Genomic DNA, 23,594 nt, shown 5'->3' with positions numbered 1-23,594 from the left:
CGACAAGATAGGTTGCTCAATGCGTTTCGTTAAACAAATTTCATATTTTCCATAACTCGAGGAAAATGCACTTTTTGTTTCTCCCCTATCGACTGTGTCAAGCAGGAAAAAGTGCTGCCCACATCTACAGCTCAAAGTGGTAGTGGCAAAGGTGGTAGTGAGGGAGAGCATAACACAAACGAACCTTGAGTACGTATTGTGTGACTTAACTGCACAATACTGAATTATAAGATGCATGCTTCACTTAAACCTTTATTAAGCACCTCCCACTTTTTTAGTCTCTTTTCTTCTGAATAAGAACTGCCAAAATTGAAAGCTGCATTATCGAGAGCAGGCTTTGCTCTAAACGAATCAGGAACAAATCTTAACAGATTCAATGATAAATCCAGACATCATCACTTTGACATAATAAAATGTGAATTAATGTATACTTTATGACAAAAAAAAGAAGTCTATAACTGTAATCATAGTCGTAAGTGTAATTCACCATTTTTCTACAAAAGTCACTAGCTTTAGGAGGGACAGAGGTAAAATTTGAGTTAAATCAGGAACGTCCCTGAAAATTGTGGACAGTTGTGAAATATGAGAACAGTAAGAATCCTGACTTTTAGTAACGTGTGTCTGTACATGTTACTGCTTTTCTGGCTTCCCAAAACTGAGAGGCACTGATTTTCATACCCACTTGTTTGCAAAGCGCCCTTCTCTCCTACCCAGCAGGTGGCTTCGTGCGCCACATGGCGCCTCACTTTCTGGTATCCACCCCTGAGGAGCACCGATGATGGAGTATAGCACGGCGTGTGCATGGTGGGGCTGACGTCACTGCCGAAGGAGGAAGCGGCGGAGAGCGCTGAGGCAGAGCTGTCACTAAGTTGTGGGGAGCCCGCGAGACGCTCTGCATAGCCAAGCTTCGAGCTCCAACGAACGGACGGTTGCTAAGCACAGGGCATTGGGGATTCCTTCCCGGCGCATAACATGGCCGACGTGCTCTCGCACACCGATTCTCTCACCTCGGCGGAGGTGGTCAGCCGGTTCGCCCGCAAAGGAGCTCTTAGGCAGAAAAATGTGCACGAGGTGAAGAACCATAAATTCATTGCCAGGTTCTTTAAGCAGCCAACGTTCTGCAGCCACTGCACCGATTTCATCTGGTATGTGCATTCAGTGCGCCTGTCTTGTCTTTTGTACATTAAGTTAAGAGTCCAGTTTTGAGCACATCAACCCCCTGTTGCTTCTCTTGCTGTCTTCTGCATGAGTTTGGACCAAGGCAAAGGGTACACCGAGAAGCAGGGGAATAAATACAGTAGTTGACAAAGCATGACCAGCGCACAAGCATATTCTGAGCAACTGGTGCCAATAGGGAGACGGTGTATCCACACGTTGCAAATTTAAACATATACGTAATACATTTAAGGTGTAATGGTGGGTGACGTGAGGGACAAACTTCTTGTATTTTGCTTGGAATATCTGTCAGTTTAGTTTAATGTGCAACACGAATGCCTATGTTAAAATGCTTTGTACCTCCTTGATTCAGACTTGAATTAAAAGCTTTGTGCCTCTACCACTTTATAGCGAAATGCTTGATACTTAAACTTCTCAAAACAAAGACCTTAGAACTGACAACAAGCGAACTTTGAATGTTGCCAGATGCATGTTTCTTTTTAGCTTGTGTGGGTTTCTTGTACAGCTAAGCGTAGCCTTTCTGTATAACGCGTTTCCTCCGATGTGACTTGCCACGGTGAGCAATACTTTGTAACTTACCAGAACACCTTTCTATGGTTATATTAGCAGAGTTGTAAACTGTTAGTGTCATGCTATGAAAACTGAAACCTCCATATCAACTTAGGGTGTTATGCATCACCAGTGTAAATTGGTGGGATATGGTACCTTTTACGGTCGATCATACACAGGGCTATGCGATATACATACGCCCCTTGCAGTGTTCAGCACTGCGTTTGGGTTTGATCTGACGTTTTCAGCTGCTGGCCTCAAGTTTCCTTCTGACAGCGGTTGTTTGCCTGCCACTGGATGGCTGGAACTTCCCTGACACATCCTCAGCTGGTAGCTAACAGCCAGTGTCTGTCGAATTTTTACATATGGTTTGGCTTCCTACATCCTGGTTGAACTAGAATGATCTCTGCTTTATGCATGATCCACAGGACCACAGCAAATGGCTTACAGTGTGTAATACAGGGGTTAATAGAGAAATCTCAGTAGATGTATGCGCCCTTTTATACAGCTGTTCTAAATTAAACTCGCCTGGAAATGCAATTTGGAAATTCAGAATGGCAGTGCAGTGAAAACGGCGGTTTAAGCGAAGCAGTCTGGGTTGCCAGAGACTGCTGCTATGCCGCTTGGTTTGCTGGTATTTCTGTGATTGTTTCTCCTCTAACAGTAGCACTAGTACGTGTGTGAGAAAGGCTCACCACACTTAATTTGATACTTTCACTTTTATTGTTATCTATTATGTCCCGTATCTGTTGAAAGAAAACAAATATGCTTTAACACGTGTTGCTAATTGTGGGCGAGGGCGCTACACCAGCATTACTACAAGATATCTTGGATATCAAGTAACCACAACAAAGTGCAAAAGCCAGCTGCATAGCAAAGCTTTGCTTTGACTCAGGAAACTGAAGCAGTACGAGGCTCGTCAGGCTGAATGTTTTCTTTATGCTTCGTTGAGGTGCACTTTCTGTATTCGTGTTCGGTTTTCAAATACTATACTTGCAGTGTTGGCACAGTTGAGCTGAGCTAAGCTATTCATGGACATCTAAAGCTGTCAACGGGACTCTTGAACTACGACATTTGTCCATGGCAGTCCTGGTAGTAATGCTTCTTATCACTGAGAGCACAACTGGTCAACTTGTGTTCTCAATAATCTTGTTTTAAGCTCATAGGTCAGGCAATGAGTCAAAACACCTCGTTTTTTAATTAGGTTTATTTTCTGTGTGAGATACTTGTGATGGAGCTACAGATCTGAGCTGATCATATGCCATGTCAAACTTTACTTACTTGACTGCTTTTTAGGTTCTGATTTTTCTCTCTCTCTGAAAACTGTCCTTCCACGTATAAGCTTTCTGCTTCATTGTTTGCAGTTTGAGCAGCACAGCAGTAACTGTTTGTTTTTGAACATATCCAGTTTTCTGTAATATTTTACAGACCGTCATTCTGCTGTTGTGGGATGTCTTCCCCATGCCCTAGTACTGTGCCTACCAGTGACTGAATCTCCTAATGGTCGGACTCCAGCCACATTTTGGCAGCTTATTTCATCTTCTCTTCAACTGGGTGGAAATTACTAGAAAATTATAATTTTTCCATTTCCCCCTTTCCTTTGTGGTGGTCTTGTGGATTTTTATTTTCATCCGATTTAAACAAAACAAAAAAAACTTCTAGTGGAACTTTCAATCTTCCCGTGCACTTGTGTTTGCAGCAATTCTGAGTGATAGGCACAAGTGCCTATTATGCAGGATCTGGATGGCTCTGATTTCATGCTGTGCTATGGTTGGCACCTTCCTTTTTCTTCATAGGTGGTTGATAGGCAGTGTTTTATGGAAGGGCATGGTGGCGATGTGGTCACTCAGAAAAGTGTTCTCTTTATTCTGCGGAGCATCTCATCTTCCTGTGTGTCCTAATAGGTAGCCACTACCTGGGCAGTGTTTTTATGTGATTGCAAACAAAGGTTTCCTCCTCTTGTGAGTCAAGTGGAGTGAACCTGAACTAGTGGCTTCCTATATAGAAAGCCTCCTGATAATCGTGTAAAACAAAACATTAGCTTGTGGACATGAGGCAGCAGGCTATAGTAGTACAAGTTTACAAAGGTGTGTGTGGGGGGCCACAGCATGAATCAAACAATTTTTCATTTTAGGACCCATCAGTCTGAGCAGAATTCTGTGTAAAGTAAGGGAACATATTAATGACACAGAAGATGTACTTTTTTGGTAGATGCGGAACAGTATTGATTTAAGGGACGATCTTACCTTTGAATCATGCAGTATTCATTGAAGAGGTAAACAAAGAGCTGATGGTACATACTGTGTACCTTTTGCTCGTTAAGGCTTTTGGCATTTCCATGTAAAAGAGTAATTGACATTTTTAAAGCACCTTATATATAATTCAGTGAATAAAATGTTGGATAAATAAGAGAATGCAGCAAGTCATGGTATGAGATTTCCAGTATATCCCATATGACTGTGTACTGAGGTAGTCATTTGAACTAAAAGGTTCCACAGCAGTCCTTTATTCAACAATTTTCTAGTTTGTGATAACCTTACAGTCAGCAGAATATGAATCTTGTGCTTTCATTTTTCATTTTTATTTATTTTTTAATCTTCTGGTCATCTTCTGATTTTGGGGGGGGGGGGTGTTGCTCCAAGTACATAGATGTTTTTTTTACATTAACACCTAAATGAGGTCCCACCCTTAATCCAGTAAACAAAAAAAATAGTGTTTTTAGATGCCAAGTTGACACAAATGTGTATATTATACATGACTGACATAAATGTAAGCGAATCATGTTCTGTTATTGCTAATACATTTATGCATTTGCAATGGCATGATAATAAAAGTTACCATTGGTGTAGAAAGCTGCAGTGTTAATTTGTCACAAAACAGAACTCTTTCACATTTTTTTTTTATTTTGATTTGTATTATTCCTAAGACCTCACAAAATTTTAATTCTAGTGTAAATAGAACTATAGCACTGTACTGTTTCCTGCTCCTGACACACCATGAAGCTTCATTAAAAAAGTGTTTTTTTTTTTTTTAAGTAGGGGAGGGAGGCAAGCTCCTCTCCCACATTACCACCCCTGCATGTATAAATATACTAACTCCAAGATTGCACAGCAGAGGAATTTATGGGTAATGTCTTCACACAATCAGTAACCAGTCTTGCTGTATTACACAGTCATTTTTTGATAAAAGAACAGATCTACAAAACAGACGTGGCATGTATGATTTTGAAGAAACAGAGTTTGACAGATGGTAGTGGATCCTTGCAAATACTAAGTTATATTATATCTAGTCGTGCACACATGGCCCTTTGTACAGTTTTCCTGAACCAAAGTTGCATAATTCTGGACTGTGTGTGCGTGTGTTTGTTTGTGTGTGTGTATACACTGCTAGGAGTTGTATTATTCCTTCTAGATATCAGAATATGCACAGATATAAAAGAAAAGTCTCTAACTGTTCGGTAAAATGTTGTCTGAAATAACATGATGCTAAGCTTTGAGAGATGCTTTCTATTTCTGCTGGACTGTTTGCATCTTTCAGATGTCTGTACATCCTGCTGTTTCTCACTTTGTGGAGCCCATCCTAAAGTTGGAAATGTTAGTTTTGCCTTGCATGATCCATCAAGTCCATCAGATGTCCCCAGAATACTGCATCTTTTTATTCACTCTTGTTAATCTTATAGGATCCGCCCATTGATAGGGACTTCTTCATTAATCTTATAGGATCAGCCCATTGATAGGGACTTCTTCGTTAATCTTATAGGATCCGCCCATTGATAGGGACTTCTTCATTAATCTTATAGGATCCGCCCATTGATAGGGACTTCTTCATTAATCTTATAGGATCAGCCCATTGATAGGGACTTCTTCATTAATCTTATAGGGACTTCTTCATTAATCTTATAGGATCAGCCCATTGATAGGGACTTCTTCATTAATCTTATAGGATCAGCCCATTGATAGGGACTTCTTCGTTAATCTTATAGGATCAGCCCATTGATAGGGACTTCTTCGTTAATCTTATAGGATCAGCCCATTGATAGGGACTTCTTCGTTAATCTTATAGGATCAGCCCATTGATAGGGACTTCTTCGTTAATCTTATAGGATCAGCCCATTGATAGGGACTTCTTCATTAATCTTATAGGATCAGCCCATTGATAGGGATTTCTTCATTAATCTTATAGGATCAGCCCATTGATAGGGACTTCTTCATTAATCTTATAGGATCAGCCCATTGATAGGGACTTCTTCATTAATCTTATAGGATCAGCCCATTGATAGGGACTTCTTCATTAATCTTATAGGACCAGCCCATTGATAGGGACTTTTTCATTAATCTTATAGGATCAGCCCATTGATAGGGACTTCTTCATTAATCTTATAGGATCAGCCCATTGATAGGGACTTCTTCATTAATCTTATAGGATCAGCCCATTGATAGGGACTTCTTCATTAATCTTATAGGATCAGCCCATTGATAGGGACTTCTTCATTAATCTTATAGGATCAGCCCATTGATAGGGACTTCTTCATTAATCTTATAGGATCAGCCCATTGATAGGGACTTCTTCATTAATCTTATAGGATCAGCCCATTGATAGGGACTTCTTCATTAATCTTATAGGATCAGCCCATTGATAGGGACTTCTTCGTTCCTCCCTTGCTTTTTTGCCACAGACATGAGGATACTTCAGTATGTATGGCCATTTTCACCCCCCTAAAGGCTGCCTTTAGAATTTTAATTTCTCACGTTTCTCCTTTCACTTATTAGGGATAGGTTGTAGCAAAAAGTACAAGTGCCATAGCAAAGCTGGGAAAATGGGGTATTGAGCAGGTCCAGGTCTCAGACTAAAAAAATAGCCCACACAGGGAAATGTGTAGACTATGAGGCAAAGTGGTGCTTACATAGGTTCACAGATGATTAGGCTTAGCTGTCAAGATTACACCATATTGGTTTTCAAGAAGCTTGATTGCATACCCCCATACTAATAGTTCCTACTTGCCCTATACATAGGTAGGGTATTTTAAATGAATCTAATGATAGGCTTCTTCTGACTGTAAGAGATTAAGAGATTCCCATCCCATAATCTTGGAAGGTATTGTGCAACATATCTGTCACTTTATTTCTATTTTTGATATTTATTTTTAGTATTGGGTTACCAAAAAAGCAATGAGGCAGAGAACTCCACGCAGAGCCAATAAAACGTTTATTCAGTAAAATCACAGTTAAAATAAGCGCTTTCAGGCCATATGCCCTTCATCAGATAACAGAAAAGACTAAGCATATCACATTTAAAATATCCAACCTCCTATCACATTTCAGTATTTTACCCTCCTTTTCTTCAGGATGGGTTTTAAAGGTACAAGAGCATTAATACCTGGTGGCTTGTCTGCCCCTAACCTCACAATCCACCTAGTCTCTGTACATTCAGTATCATTAAACAGGTTACCACCCCTAATATTGGGAGTAATGACCTGTATTACCATAAATACCATTTAGGTTAGTGGCAGACAAGCCACCAGGTATTAATGCTCTTGTACCTTTAAAACCCATCCTGAAGAAAAGGAGAGTAAAATACTGAAATGTGATAGGAGGTTGGATGTAGTAAATGTGATATGCTTAGTCTTTCCTGTTATCTGATGAAGGGCATATGGCCTGAAAGCGCTTATTTTAACTGTGATTTTACTGAATAAACATTTTATTGGCTCTACGTGGAGTTCTCTGCCTCATTGCTTTTTTGGGGACTGATATTGTGTTTTGGCAGAGTACTTTAGTACAAAGAGATTTCCTCTTTTTTAGTATTGGGTTACCAGAGTTGCAGTTGGCTCTCTAAGTGCTTCTTTCACATGTAGATTTTCAAACAGAGCTGGATGAGAAGTTGCTTTAGGCATGGCATAGCTAAAGAGGTATATCCACAGTATACCTCTTATTAACCTGTGAGAAAGAAAGCTATCCTGGTAAATGAGCGTAGTCTCGATAGCTTACCACAACTGTCCTTATACTCAGGAGTCTAATGGCTGCTTTAAGGTAGCCTGTCTCTCACTTTTCGAGTTATGAAGGACCCAGTCCTATTCGACTTCATAGAGCCTGGTTTTGTGAAGAAATAGGAACACCAGCAGCAGGCCCCTAAATGTACACCAATAAATAAACACAACTCACTATACAAAAGGTTCCAAACTTAACAAATTCCCACCCTGTGCAGTGAGTTACCACTGCAGGTCAAACCAGCTACTGCTTTGTCTGCCTTTGAAGATTGGATAGGAAGACATAAATTTACACCTGGGTTATCATGTACAGCTCTTCTTTGTTTTGGGAAATGGGCATTATTAAATGCTCATAAAGTATAGTAAGAACTTTTCAAGTGTCTCTACTTAAAGGTGTTTTATTTCCAGGCATCTTATGGTCTCTGTGATTGTTTGCATAACATTGTTCCAAGACATTTCACTAAACATGTCTGAATAGTTCATTTTCCAGCTGTACAGTATCTTGGAAAATATTTTATAGGATTATGTAAACCATAAGCTTGTATGCCTGCTGCATTTGATGTAGAAAGATAAAGCCTTGGTCATAGCCTAGGTGACCTGAGTTTGATTAGAAACTTGAGCATCTGTAGTGGCTGGCATGAGGATGGACATATCTGTCCTTGGGAAGAGGATGGACCAAGTTCATTTAGTGGCACAGTCCCTTGGGGGAGGATCGTGACACACAGGATGGACCCAAGGGCAAGTGTTTGGTAACCAAGTGTCAAATGCAGAAGGCCTTATCTTGGGTGTGTGTATTCATACAGGAATGGCATAGTAGCCCATTTGTTGATGGCGTTCACTTGTTTATTTACCAAGGGGAGGGGTTAGGGCCTATAATATATACACTGACCTTGTCAAAATGCCAGCAATTATTCAACATCACCACTGAGACTGTCTCTGTAATGATTTTCCCTGCCTAGCTGTTATTACCACTGGAAAATTCTGAGAATGGGGGAACAGATGTGTTTGATGGCTGGCAAGTGCAGCATAAAAAACTTTTAGAAAAAATGCAACTTTAATTAGCATTTAAAATTTCATTCAAATTATCTACTGCCGCTTTTAGGATGTGCATTACAAATTATACTTGGTGGATATCAGTTAGAAGTAGTTTATTGCAGTAGAATATGTTAAGCCAGCCAACGTTGTATATTGATTTGCATATGATGATCAGCTTACTTCTCTACCCTTGATAAAAATTACCATATATCTATTTCATATGTTCTTGTCACAGTTTTTGACCCTACTACCTTCTCAGAAGACCTCTGCTACTCTTACTATTATTTCTGTGAAGAAATTATTTTCTTGAATTTCCATTAATTTATCCACTTTGTATTTTCAAACTGACATCTATATTGTATTTTTTGAAAACTGATGTATATCGCACTTGATTTGGAAAATTAAATTTATTTTAATTACCTTTTTAAATGAAACTTTGCAATGCCGTGCTATTCTACTAAATCATTTTCATCTTCTGTTTCTTATTTGCAGTACTACAAATCTGTATAAAATGCCTCAGAATCTTCTGAAAGTTTACACTGGATTCTGACCATGAGTGTTACTTAAAAATATTTACCAATAAATTCAGCCGGCTGTCTTTTTTCCTGAAGCATTTACTGTCTGATGATCCTATTCCAAGACCACCATTCCTTACAAATGTCTGCTTTTGCATTTTGACTGGTATCTAGGCTGTCTAATGAAGCTTTGTTTTCTTATCCACATGTCCTTTTATGGGGGTTGAAGACTACAGTTGTACTGGCATACTGTAGTGTTCTTGCTGCCATTCGTTTGTGTGACTATGCATTGTGGTGTTGTGATTAGTAGTTTATTCAAAGCTGTACTGCTGAACACTTTTTTTGAGCATGTTTATTTCTAGTAGGCTGCTGTGTTAATTAGTTTACTATGGCTTCTATTGCTATGCTATAAGTAGATAAATACTTTCCTACTCGTCTCGTTCATGCCAAAATTTCTCTAAAGGAGATCTAGAAAAATGCTGTGATTCAGTTATCTCTTTCAAACCATGTTTCATTGTACTTACCATGAGTAGAAACATGGTTTATTGTGGTAGAGTGCAGTAGATTTATCTTGGCAGTGTTTTTGGCTCTCCAGAATACTGTTTCTTGGAAGGAAAGCCTGTTGAGTCATTTTGGTATGTATTTTTCAGTGAAGAGTACCAGTGCTCAGAAAATTACATCCTTGAGTTACAGTGGTCTTGGAGATTTGTTTATATATTGATAATGGTAATTTAGAAGTGCAGAGAGTATGGATTCCTGTTTTGGGACATCTGTTTTGGGACATGTGTCTTTACCCTTGAGAACACAGTAGTATTTGGGTGCCTTGTTGCCGTGTTCCATGAGCCAGGCTGTGATTGTGTTTTATGTATACTGTTGTTCACTGGATTATCCAACATCTAGTTGTTATAGGACCATGACTGGTGATGTTTTATTAATGCAGACTTCCAATAGGTAGGTGGCAACTGATAACTTTGTTATATTAATTGTTACAATCTATTTTGCTAAAGTTTCATGAGTTAAACACATTTTTAGGACTGTACTTGTTCCAGACAATAGCTGAGCTAACAAGTAGTTTATAGGATTATCAAAGCTGTAGCTTAGAATTCAATTACTGAATCTTTTCACTGTTATTGCTTGGCCTAGTATTACCGAATAATCTATGTCCGAATGTTAATAAAATTAGCAAGTTGCAGTGTACCTTACAGAGCAAATGGTAAATCATCTGGTGTTGTACATTCATTTACACACTGGGTCTAGCTTCATTGTTTACTCCCTTCTAGTGAGTGTTTCTGCTTTTGGCACAAATAAAGGTTTCTACAGTAAGACATACATTTTTAACAGGTTCATTGGTGTTAAGTGCTTAAAGCCAGAAAAACCTGATTGAAAGCATGTATTCCATCAGGTCTCTTATACAGTTCTTACTTTCCTGAAAAGTCTGTTCTACATCCTTTGGCCTTGGCTAACCCAGTGGTCCATGATAACTGTATTACTAATACCATTCTTCAGAACCCCAGTGCCCCTGGTGTTTAGTCGATGCTGAGTTGTTATATGAACTATGCATAGCTGATTCAAAGTAGTACCTGCTTGTTCCATGTCTTAATGGTCAAGCGTAATTTTTCTGTGTGAAGTTCAAGAAGTAATAAAGTATAAATTGTGGCACACACCCTTTTAACATGTGTCAAACTGTGCATAGCTTTTATTTTCACGATAAAAGACCTTTGCATATTTTCAAGGTTAGCTCTTTTATATTGCAATACTGATGCTGGAATGTTGACACTGAGTTTCAACAGTGGGCCTTTTGAAAGTCTTTTAAAGAGATAACAGTATGTGAGATAACCAGGACTTTTACCCTCTTGCAAAAGACTGAGAAGGGATCTAATCTTTGCTTATAAAGTTCCCAAGAATGAATTTCTGTTAGAATGCATGAAACTTTTAAAAGGGCACAGTATTGTAGGGAGCTTAGGAGTAAGTCTGTTTTGAGAACTGCCCTAAGGGAAAATATTTCAGTCCGAGGATAGTCAGTGAAATGAATAACCTACCAGCCCACACTAGACTAGTAAAGGAATAACCTACCAGCCCACACTAGACGAGTACCCACACTGGATACATTTTAAGTTCCTTTCTCACAGTCATCAGAGGAGCAGGGTAGGCATCAATAAAACCTCCTGGAATTCTTCTGTTATACAGTATTATATGATATGCTAGTTCTTACTGCTCATTAGGTATTAATATTGTATTGACAATGCAGAGGTTAAAATTCAAAAGCATTTTTGAGTACTACCTGACACTTTCAACCTAACCAAGAATGTATTGGGAGATAATTTTGTTGTTTGATCCAGAGTTTATTTTTTAGCTGAGGGTTAAATGTGCTGTTCTTCTTTGGGTTGGCATGCAAAGTTTACTGCAGTACATTTAGAAGAATTGTGTTATAAAGATGTATTAGTTTTACTGAAGTAAATTTAGCAGTGCTATGTTGGTGTGCAAGTTTTACTGAACTACATTTAGTGTTGCTTTGGTGAGCACGTTCTGCAGTTCGTTTACCTCGCTGTCAAGGTACAGCCACTTTATCATCACTGTGCATCTTCACAGTTGGATAGCATTTTTAGGTTGAGTAACAGAAAGACGACATTAGATGTAATGGGACCCAGATGAGAACTCTGTGACATGCTTCTGGACTCATTCCTCCATCTGGAATATGTTCAAGTAATTAGAACTCTTTGTTCTGCCTTTCCACAATTTGTAGATTGATAATTAGTGGGTTTGTTCCTCAGTTTACCAAGTATATAGTGATGTCTGCATGAGAGTGTGTCACAACTTATGCAGTGTCCAGACAGGCCACTTTTATACTTTGTATGTCTAGTCACTTGCACTAATGATATGTATACCTCAAATAAATAAGTAAAACTTATAAGGTTTGTACAACTAAGTCTTCTTGTAGTAGTACATGCTTAAGTGGAGCATCAGTGAGTCAGTAAATATTAATCTACATTAATAATATTAGCCAGGAGATATTCTGGAAATTTATCTAATAGATGGTTAAGGCTGATTGCTGTGAAGTTCATGGAGTTAAAACAAGAAACTACTGGCGTGTAACACTGCACTTCTAAAAGGTGTACTGACAATCTTCCTCCTCCTCCCAAGAAGTCATGTAAAGTCAAAGAATATTGCATGTTACTGTTTTTGTTAGACACAGATAATTTCTACTTGATATATGTTTAAATGTTTGCGACTGTTACTAATTACTAGCTACTTTGGATTTTTTGTTGAAAGCCTGTTAATTCTGTGTTTAAATAAAGATGATGTTTAAAAAATCAACTCTATTGGTATTCAGGATTAGACAGCTAAAAATGAAATATTAAAAAAAATGTACCAGAAGAATATGCAAATGTGTAGGAGTGATGACCACCACTGGCCCAGTAATCAAGGAGCCTTAATCCTCACCACTGGCACCTGTGTGTGTGTGTGGGGGGGTGTTCACTGGGAGGATAACAGGAACACACACAGTATTTCCAGATGCACCTCTCTGCATCAAGTGCAGTTTTCGTTAAAAGCACACAGAGACCACAGTCAGTCCGGGGCTGGTTTCTCCCTCTTTCTCCAGATCCCCAGTAAAACTCACCACAGGCACAGCTCTAGAGTTGAGATCTCAGCTGAGTGTCCAAGCCAAGGCCCCCAGCACCCTCTCTGTTCAACTAGTGCTTCATGTCCCTGCACAAGTAGCTGACACACACACTCTTTCTTTTTGAGATTTGATTTAGACACACAAATGCACACACCTGGGAAAGGCTGGCAGAGATTTACTAGCTATGCCTTCTTCTGCCCAGACTATAAGGTAGTTATAACTGCCAGCAGACACTCCTGCTAGCTACCTTAAGGCTCTTACAAGGGTATCCAATATACTGAGTGCAATTAATCTTAATACAGATGGTAGTTTGACCAAGAGCAAGGCTATTAGGAGTGGCCCATATAGTGTCACCAAGTAAATATGCAAGTACCCTCAAGCCTTAAATATCTCTGCAAAGATCAGTCACAATGAAAAGTTTAAATATATTTAATAATAAATAATGAAAGAACAAGGAAATACTAGGCATATATTCACAGTGACATCAGTGTACAAATCATACGCTTCACCATATTTCTGACTGTATCTAAGAGCGTTACTATTCCCTACTTAATAGAGCAAGGCAAATGTTGTGGTGAATGGTTCTTCTTGTTATCAGGCCCAAGACAGAATACAGAATGCTCTGATTCACTAAAAGACGTCTCAAAATAATATCTAAACTATTACTTCTGAGATAGATTGCAGAATGCCATCTGTTCTGGTCATCTGACTTCTAATTCCCATGCAACCCCCCCCCCCATTGCTGGAAGCTGGCAGGACTTGGCACCTATCTGTAAAAATACACACACAAGGGCTTTTGATCAGATCTTAGGCAGGTGCTGGAAGTCGTAAAACAATTGCGTACCTCCATGCTTCCAGAGTAGTAATTGGTTCACCCCAAAGAGAATACAGAAAGCTCCCTAGTACAGACTGTTTCCAGCTGCATTGAAACCTGTGAGATAGCATCTTTATGCCCTAGCCTATAAAGTGATTTTAATTTTAGATATTTTTTTAAAGTTTGCAAGACCGAAGTTAACCTCCTGTTTGCCAGTTTCCTCTGTTGTAACTGTTTAAGTGTATATGTTTTAATAGTGCATGTACATTTCTGTTCTCTATCCAGTAGGGCACACTGTTGATGCATTTCAAACACAAGCACTTTACAAATACCATTTCAACACAAACATCTTTACAAATCAGTTTGATATACACATGACATACAGTTGTAATACATTTGTAGCACAAGCATCTTGTATAAATCAGTTTGATATTCACAAATGACATGAAATTATTTACAAAATTCCAGCTAGCTGTGCTGGCAGTACCTTCTTTTGTCACAATAGAAACAGAATATTATCCCTTTTTTGTGTATGTGTGTAGCATAAAGCATTCACTTCCCTTTGTAAGTTGTCTCAATTTGTTCTCGAGGATACAAGGAATGCAATAGTGCTCAAATACTCAAGGACAAAAACATTGCATCTGGAGCTTTAGTAGATGTTAGTGTCTCATTGTGTAGTTCAAGTGAACAATATCCTCTTCACTTTTTAGCATAGTTTGAAGTGAGGAGAAATGCCACCCAGTGGATTTAAAATGTCAGAATTTTAGCATTTATCTAGATACTTTGTAACACATCTCTTTCAAATTTGCCCTTTGAATGGAAAGAAATCTGATATTGATGCCACTAAACTGAGTTTGTATTATTTACATCCTTAAAGAGTTGTTTTGTTTTTCTGCTTTGATTGACAACTTTAATTCATAAAGATGTGACTGGGAGGAAGGGAGCAAACATCAGTTCTTTGGAGATTAATACATTTGGGTAAGTACTTGCTGTATTCTGTGTAATTCCTTGCATAAAACATGAAAATTAGCTTCTTTCTTTTGAATGAGGTTATTGTTGTAGATGACGTTTACTTTATTTTAGAAGAGTTGCGATTTATTTTTTCTGCTGCAGAAAAGAAGTGGAATTAGGAAAACTACAAGTAAAAGAAAAGTTTGAATTTAAATGGTCTTTCTAAATATTTATAAGCGTGTGAGCTATCTTAGAGGAAAAAGACATACAAGTGTGTTAAAAATATTTAATGATAAAGCAGATAAATACTTAGATGTCTGTAGAGGTCATTAGGTTCATAGGTTAGTACTAGGCTAACTGCCCTCGCGAGCCATTTTAAGCCTAGCCAATTATCCCTTGTGAGAGTCAGACCTTGCACCTTGTGTTTATAAGGCAAACACCTTAACCATTAGGCCACCCTCTCTATTGCATAGAGACTTTGACACACATAATACAAGCTCAAATTGGAAGAAGTAGATGCTCAGGTTTTGTAATGTATGATATAATCTTAATTTTTTTTTTTCAAAATGATTGGCTCAAGCTACTAAACTATCTAACCTACAAGAGACTACCAAGTATTCACAAACTTACTCACTCCTCAAAAAACTGTCCAGTATTAAAAGCGCTACTAAAATTCTCCTGCCCAAACAATCTTTTCCTCTGGATAAAAATTGTAACTATGCATAAACTGGTTATGTAACTTGGCAAGAGATTCACTGTAGTCACACCCCATCTAAAAAATTTGGATCGGCGTCAAAGAACCAAAAGTGGTTAAAAACTACTGCAGATTTATAAAGCTACTTGAACACATCCATGCCTGATTTAGATGCTGTTTACCTTCTCCTAGGTTAAGCTATTCTCTCTCTCTCTCCTCATGCATCCTTTTTTCTTTATTTTGTTCTTTATTTACCTCCCTCTTCCCATCAATATTCACTGTCATCAGTACTATATAATAACACCCCTTTCCCTTGCACTCTGCTTAACTGTAATAGAATGATACTGAAAGAATCTGTTGCCGCATCCACCCCAGAAAACTGTTGCCTTTACAGGAGAATTGTGTGCCTTTGTGTAAGAAACTAGATGAAATACTTTTATTGTGGCCAGAATGATCATAGGCTGATATCGTAGGTTTATCAGTCAGAATTTATTTTTCTTTAGGGGTGTGAGGGTGTAGTCCTTGTATGAAAATTGACTTTTGTCACTTGATTAGAGTAAAATGACTATTTGTCTGGTTTACCAGGGGCATTGTGTGTGTGTGTGTGTGTGTGTGTGTGTGTTGTGAGTCAATGTGTCAAAAAATAATCATGGCTTTAGTTTGACAGTTTGTGGCCTCTTCAGTCTAAGGAGAAACATCTGTCAAATATACAGTGGATTTAATAAGCATACACACCCCTGTTAAAATGCCAGGCTTTTGTGATATAAAAAATGAGACCACAATAAATAATTTCAAAACTTTTCCCACCTTTAATGTGACCTATGACCTGTAAAATTCAATTGCAAAACAAATTTGTTAGGGGAAAAATATAAATAATAAAAAAAGTACAATAAGCTGGTTGCATAAGTGTGCACACCCTTAAACTAATACTTTGTTGAAGCACCTTTTGATTTAATTACAGCATTTAGTCTTCTTGCGTATACATCTGTCATCAATTAGAGACTCTGATTAACCCCAAATAAAGTTCAGCTGTCCTTGTAGAATTTTCCTGACATTCACTGAGTTGCCTGCTTCAGCAAAAGCCATGATTTGCAGAGGCTTACAAAGCATCAAAGGGATCTTATTGTTGAAAGATACCAGTCAGGAGAAGGGTACAAAAAAATTTCCACAGCATTGGATATACCATGGAACACAGTGAAGACAGTCATCAAAAAGTTGAGAAAATATGGGACAACAGTGACGTTGCAAAAGAACTGGACGTCCCTCCAAAATTGATGAAATGACAAGACTAAAACTGGTCAGGGAGGCTGCCAAGAGACCTACAGCAACACTGCAGGAGCTGCAGGAATTTCTGGCAAGTACTAGTTGTGTACTACGTGACAACAATCGCCCATATTCTCCATATGTGTGGACTATGGGGTAGGGTTGCAAGACAGAAGCCTTTTCTTACATAGAAAAACATCCAGGCCCGGCTAAAATCTGCAAAACAATACCTCAAGTCTCCCAAAAGGATATGGGAAAATGTGTTATGGTCTGATGAGACCAAGGTTGAACTTTTTGGTCCCAATTCCAAAAGGTACATTTGGTGCAAAGCAACACTTCGCATCACCAAGAAAACACCATCCTCACTGTGAAGCATGGTGATGGCAGTATTATGCTTTGGGGTTGCTTTGCTTTAGCTGGAACTGGGGCTTTAGTCAAGGTGGAAGGAATTATGAACAGTTCCAAATACCAGTCACTTTTGGCCCAAAACCTTCAGGTGTCTGATAGAAACTGAAGATGAAGAGGAATTTCACCTTTCAGCATGATAAATGACCTCAAACATACATCCAAATTTAACAAAGGAATGGCTTCACCAGAAGAAAATTAAAGTTTTGGAATGGCCCAGCCAGAGCCCAGACCTAAATCCAATAGAAAATCTGTGGGGTGACTGAAGAGGGCTGTGTACAAGAGATGCCCTCACAGTCTGACAGATTTGGAGCGCTTTTGCAAGGAAGAGTGGGCAAGTACTGCCACGTCAAGATGTGCCATGATGATAGACTCCTATCCAAGAAGACTGAATGCTGTAATTGTAATTAAATCAAAAGAGGATTCAATAAAAATATTAGTTTAAGGGTGTGCACATTTATACAACCAGCATATTGTATGTTTATTTTTTTATATTTTTTTCCTCTTAACAGATTTTTGTTTTTCAATTGAATTTTACAGGTTATAGGTCACATTAAAGGTGGGAAAAGTTTTGAAATGATTTATTGTGATCTCATTTTTTATATCACAAAACCTGGCATTTTAACAGGGGTGTGTACACTTTTTATATCTACTGTATAAACTCATACTATTGTTGTGACTTCAGGCTTTTGTGTGTGAGTGTGTTTGTGTGTGAGTGTGTGAGTGTGTTTGTGTGTGTGTGTTTATATATATATATATATATATATATATATATATATATATATATATATATATATATATATATACACACACACACACACACACACACATATTTGATAAAAGTATAATTTAAATAACTTGTACTGCTACAGTGGCATAAAATGTCATTAAAACATTGGTTGTAGCTACAGAGTTGTCTTTTGAACCCAAGGGCACAGTCTGCCTGTTTATAGGTAATACTTGGTATCATTCTGTGAAATGTTTTGATACTGTACCAAACCTGAGATATAATCACTTGTATGTGGCAAGCAGAATGGTCCAAAACAGTAGTTTGGGGCCAGCCTTCTTAAATTATCATTAGTTGTTGTTGTCTATCTGCTTTTCCCCGTTAGGGGTCGCCACAGCGGAACTCCGGTCTGCTAATGATTGGCAGTAGATTTTCACGAACGCCGAGGTGCCAGCTCGACGTTCAACCTTCAACGAAGGCACGCCCATTTACGCATGTCTTTCAAACACCCACGCAACCATGGGGAGGACATGCAGGCTCCACACAGAAGGCACTCCCCGCACTCCAGCCGAGAATTGAACGGGAGAACCTCTTGCTGTGAGGCAACAATTTAAATTATCATTAGTAAAGGTGACAATACAAAAAATAAAAGGACTTCACTTGACATGTCAGGTATACAAGCAGTGATCACAGCAGAACATACCATTAAGAGAGAAACAAAGACGTACATAATAAAAAGAAATGACATAAAAGTAGCAGAAACAAACTAAAAAATGAATCCACAGATAAGAGAGAGTAATAAAGCATAGTGCATGTACTGTGGAGGACAGTACCCTTGTAGGGGACAATGTTTTGCCCTGGATAAGGTATATGAAAGTGCCATGTTGCTGAGATTTGATGAAGCACAAATAACAAGCCACATTGAAAAAAATACAGGGCAGAGAATCAAAACAAGAAACATAGAAGTAATGTAGAAAGACATATGTAAAGATTTGTTTATGTATTTAGGTATTTGTATGTATTGATGTATAGGGTGGGGTGCCTTCTGTGCGGAGTCTGCATGTCCTCCCTGTGGTTGCGTGGGTTTCCTCCGGGTGCTCCGGTTTCCTCCCACATCTCAAAGACGTGCAGTAGGTGGATTGCACACTCTAAATTGGCCGTAGGTGTGAGTGTGTGCGTGTGTGTGCCTTCTGTGGAAGGTTGGCAACTCAACACCGTAAAACTCCACTGCAAATCATGAGCGGACAGATGATCCGCTGTGGCAACCCCTAACCAGGAAAAGCCGAAAGAAGAAGTATGTATTGATGTATAGATTTAGTTTATTTATTTATCTGATTTGATTTGATTGACATTTGTTTACCGGAAAAGTCCAAATGGGCAATAACCCATTTTCAGCAGAGGCCTAGGGAGAAAAACTCCAACTTATTACACAAACACAAAAATACATAATATAGCAAATATAACTGTTAGGTATGGATTGTTGCTTGTACAAGCACCTATAAAATGGAGTTGAAGGTTGCAATTTTTGTATAATATAATATAATACAATAAAACATAATACACAGCAACCTACAAAATTGTAAGACTGCCTAGTGAGAAAACTAAGCCTAAATTGCATAAAATTACAAGAGTTGGAGAGAGAACTAGAAGCAAAGGTGAGAAAAAGTAGGAAAAATACATGAATTCAGAGAGATAGAGATGAGAGAGATAGTGGTTAGAGGGGAAAGAATTATTATGTAAGTAGACAAAGTGACCGAGATGAGAGCGTGTAAAACTTGGTTAGTAGAGTATAGAATAAGTGTGTGCAAAATAAGAGTAGGTACGTATAAGGTTACTAGAGAAAGATACCTATATTACTAATGAATACTTGAAGGATATGTACTTTGGCCACCTTGTGATGTGAACATTGGCTCTGGATGATGATCACTGTTCATCCTATTGAGGATTGTTGCAGAGGCCTTAGCTGTTGGGTTATGTCCTGTACAGGATATAACAGCAGGCCAGCTTCAGGGCACCTTCCATGCCCCCAAACAGGTAGTTAGCTTGAGCTGAACTGACATAAGACAAGTTTGGACACCAAGCCTTTCAGAACTTTCCTGCAGTGGAAGAGTATGCACTGCTGAGGCTTTCGAGGATCGATGGATGGCTTGTGTAGTTCCTTTGCTGGGCAGATAAGTTCCCTTTGGGGGAATCTTCCATTTAAAAAAAATGCTTGCTTATACTTTCCTATTCAGAAAAGTGATTTTAAAGCTAACATCTTGAAACTCTATTGTACTTTTAAATGAGAGCATTTTTTTCTGTCAGTTTAAAAGTTGTTTAAAATAATTGAACACAATTTTTTTTCCTATGGAAAATGAAGTTTGTTCTTGTTTTACTTTTTGGGGCTGGTAAAGTGTTCCAAGTGCTTTTTACTGCATTTGTAAATAAAAAATGACATGTTTAAGTTTTACCAGATTTTGATGCTTGTTTTCATGGGGAAGAGCCACTATTTTAGGTTTGACCATGAAACAAACTGTCGGTCCCACTGTTTGCTTAACTTTTGTGGCTGGAAGAAGGACATACAGCCTTTGCTACCACAACAGGCTAGCAATTTGCCTCAGCCTCATATAGGTAACATTGCTGTGGCCATTTGTTGTACCTCACACCAGTCATCGTTTGCCCCGGATCCCTCTAGTGTAACACCTACAGCATTAGGCACCAGTGTTTAGCCACATGCTCTGTGGCTGTTGGGGTCTCCTTAGTGGGAAAACCACTTTTGTCAGCCCTGGGAGAGGCAGCAGAGAAGGCTTCCCTGTTTTGTCAGAATGCTGTGTCCATCCCTTAGAATGAAACACAAACTAAACATGCATCTACTTCTTAGACAGGAGTTGTTTACTGGGTCTGGCTAAAGGTTTAATTCAGGCTATTGGTTGTTCTCCTAAAGTAATTTATGGTAAAATAAATAAGGATATCTTTTCATGAAGAGATTCAAGATTCTGAATCTGGACAGAAAGATGAAGGGACAGATGCAGGGTTTTCTACTCAGATTTCCGATTCTCCCTGTGGGGGTTTCTCCTTCTCTGAGACTATTTCCAGAATGCTGTTTTCAGCTGGCGAACGCTAAGGTTTTCTGTCCCTCAAAGTACTATGAGCTGTTAACAAAAGGAATATCCAGAACATTCGCCCATTCCTCCAGTTCTGTTAACTTTGGAGGATGTGTGTGTCTCAATCCTTATCAGTTGATAGAGTTTTCAGAAGTTTGAAATTCCTATGGTCGAGACCATATGATCCAGTTTTTGAAAACTCAAAGCTTTTGAATGGAGATCGTGGTACAACGAGGATCAGGAAATGTTACCCTTTTCTTCACTGTAGTGTGATCTCAGAGTTGGTATATATAATTTGCAGGGAATGTGGGGGGTGAAGGGGGGCTTGCCCCCTGTATAAATGTAAAAAAAAAGTAGATCTTTTTAATGTTGTTCAAGTTTTTAGAATCTCAATCATCTGACATAGAGTCGTGTGATTTACTGCCTGTAGTTTTCCTTGATAGTCTGCTAACTACTCCTAAAAAGGAAGATAAAAGATTTACAGACTTTAACCTAACCCAGCAGCTATAGCTTTAGTTAATCCTACTGCTGCTTAGCATTTGGTTAATCCCAGGCTTCTCTTTCTGATAAGGATGAAAACATGATTGATAAGTATAGGGAAAAAGTGTATGCTTCAGTAACTGACTTTCAGAATTTTGAATTGTCAGGCTAGTGTATTAGTTTGTTCTGACTAATTATGAAAGTATGAGGAATGTTTTTTCTGCAGTTTCTTCTTGAGGAAAAAACTGCTTTATATAATTTTAATTTCTTCAGTTGTACAAGTCTAGCTCATTGTTTGCAGTGTGTGTATGACTCAGTTGATATTACTTCCAGGGTTGTGGCAATTGGTACTCTTTTTGAGTAGCCTTGCCTGCTGTATTCTCAAAACCTTCCAGATGATAATATTTTAATTTCTTTGACTAGAGATTTATTTTTTGACCTTTCTGCTGCAGAGGTAATCAAAAAATGTGGTGAAAGGGGTAAGTTGATTCAGGGAATCTGATATATATTTTTTTCAGCCCTCATTTTCAAAATTGTTTTGTTTTTGCCAAAACTGAATGAGGGGTTAGACAATCCCTTATACAAACAGTCTAAACAGAATTCTGTTTCTTCTTAAATGTCTATTTACCTCCAGTGATGTTCCAAAATAATTCTGGAACCTTCCAAAACCAAGGGCAGTCTAACAAGTTAGAATGACTATTTAAGGAAGCTTGTTCCTCCACCACCCTGGCACCCCAATTTTCCTTCCAGAAAGTATGCATCTCCACTTATCTTTTTGGCATCAGAAAGTTTCAGACAAATGGGTTGTGAAGATCACTCATCAAGGTTACAAGTGACAGTGGGAGGAAATTCCTCTCTTCCAGGGCATAGTTCCTCATCCACCAGACTATGCTCTTTTTTTTTTTTTTTTTTTTTTTTTTTTTTCACCTGTCCTTCATCGCATGCTGTCCCAGGGAGTGATAGAACCAGTTCCTCCTTCCCAGGTGGGAAAGGTTTTTACTCAAAGATGTTTTTAGCTTTAAAGAAAGAAAGTGCTTGGAGACTAATTTTGAATTTTTCTTTCCGAAAAAGTGTGATTGTTTCCAAATTCAAAATTATATCACTGCACATCTTGTTACCTCTTTTTCCTCATTCAAGATTCATGGCGACACTAGCTTTAAAAGATGCATATCATCACATCTCTATTAATGTAGACTTCAGGTGTTTCTTAAGGTTTTTTGTATGTGAATCAAATTTTCAGTTCTCAGCCTTGCCCGTTGGACGATCCATTATACCAAGAGTGTTTACAAAGTGTCTAGTTCCACTTATAGCTTATTACAGGCTGCTTGGTATCCACATTTTTCCATATTTAGATTATTTGCTTACCTTTGCTGACTATTTTTCAAAGTGTCAGGAATCTCTCACTTGGGTGAGAAATCCCTTACGTAAACTGGGATTCCGAAATGGCATTCTAAAGTATTTTTTGACTGCATGTCACAGGATTGTGTTCCCAGGGTATCAGTAAGATACTTCTGATCAAAGAGCTTTTCTTTCATAGGAAAAAATAGATCAATATTTTAATCTATTTCTAAAGTTTTCCACTCAGACTTCTGTCGCTGCAAGGGAGTACCACATGATTTGGGGTCTCATGGCATCTATGATTCTCATGATACCCCTGAACAGATACCATTGTGGCTTTCTCAAGTGGAATCTTAATTCTTTTTTTCTCCCAGAACCAACATTGTCTGTCTTTTCAAATCCCGATACTTGGGTTTGTCAGAAGAGAAATCACTTGGTAGAGACAGCAAATATTCTTGAATCCAGATCTCCCTTTCTCCCTCCTGGTTTCAAATCAGTCGATCAGCATGGACACATCAGACTTTGCTTGTGGATCAGTTTCAGGAGGGATAAAAGTGCAAGGTGTGTGGGACACCAATGACAGCTGCAAGCACATAATATAAAAGAGATGCTTGGCCTGATGGTGAAGGCACACAACTCTGAGTCATCTTTGGTCCCTGGGACATATTAAGGTTGTTACAGACAATACCTCAGGCATGTTGTACATTAAAAAGTAAAGAGGAACCAGGTCATACCCTCTTTGCAGGCTAGCCATATTAACTTGGGATACACCTTTACAACACAGTCTCACTGTACATACATCCTACATTCCATCAGAGCAAAACTGTGTGGCAGCCAAGCTGAGCAGGACAAGAGCAGACCCTCATGAATAAAAAAAAAATTGGGTCCTCCAAGATTTGTTCTGTGTGGGGAGTTGTCCAAGTAGACCTATTTGCCTACTCTTTGAACAATCAGGTTAG

The 23,594-nt window shown here is 38.6% G+C and overlaps 1 protein-coding gene across 2 annotated transcripts in view; it reads left to right on the top strand.

The window, feature by feature from the left end:
• The first annotated feature begins 645 nt into the window (after positions 1 to 645).
• Positions 646 to 23,594, top strand: part of PRKCA (protein kinase C alpha) — a 2,412,375-nt gene continuing 2,389,426 nt past the window's right edge. Inside the window, exon 1 of one of the 2 annotated variants that reach the window (XM_044085102.1) lies at positions 646 to 1,145. In XM_044085102.1, the coding sequence (XP_043941037.1) occupies positions 973 to 1,145 (173 nt within the window). In that variant the 5' untranslated portion in view covers positions 646 to 972. The remainder of the gene's footprint in view (positions 1,146 to 23,594) is intronic. The other variant, XM_044085103.1, reaches the window with a different exon arrangement.

Source organism: Protopterus annectens, chromosome 10.part0, assembly GCF_019279795.1.
Source record: "Protopterus annectens isolate FY-2018-M chromosome 10.part0, PAN1.0, whole genome shotgun sequence".
Lineage (NCBI taxonomy): Eukaryota > Metazoa > Chordata > Ceratodontiformes > Protopteridae > Protopterus > Protopterus annectens.
The sequence above is the reverse complement of the archived record's forward strand: the minus strand, read 5'-3'. Positions and strand labels throughout refer to the sequence as shown.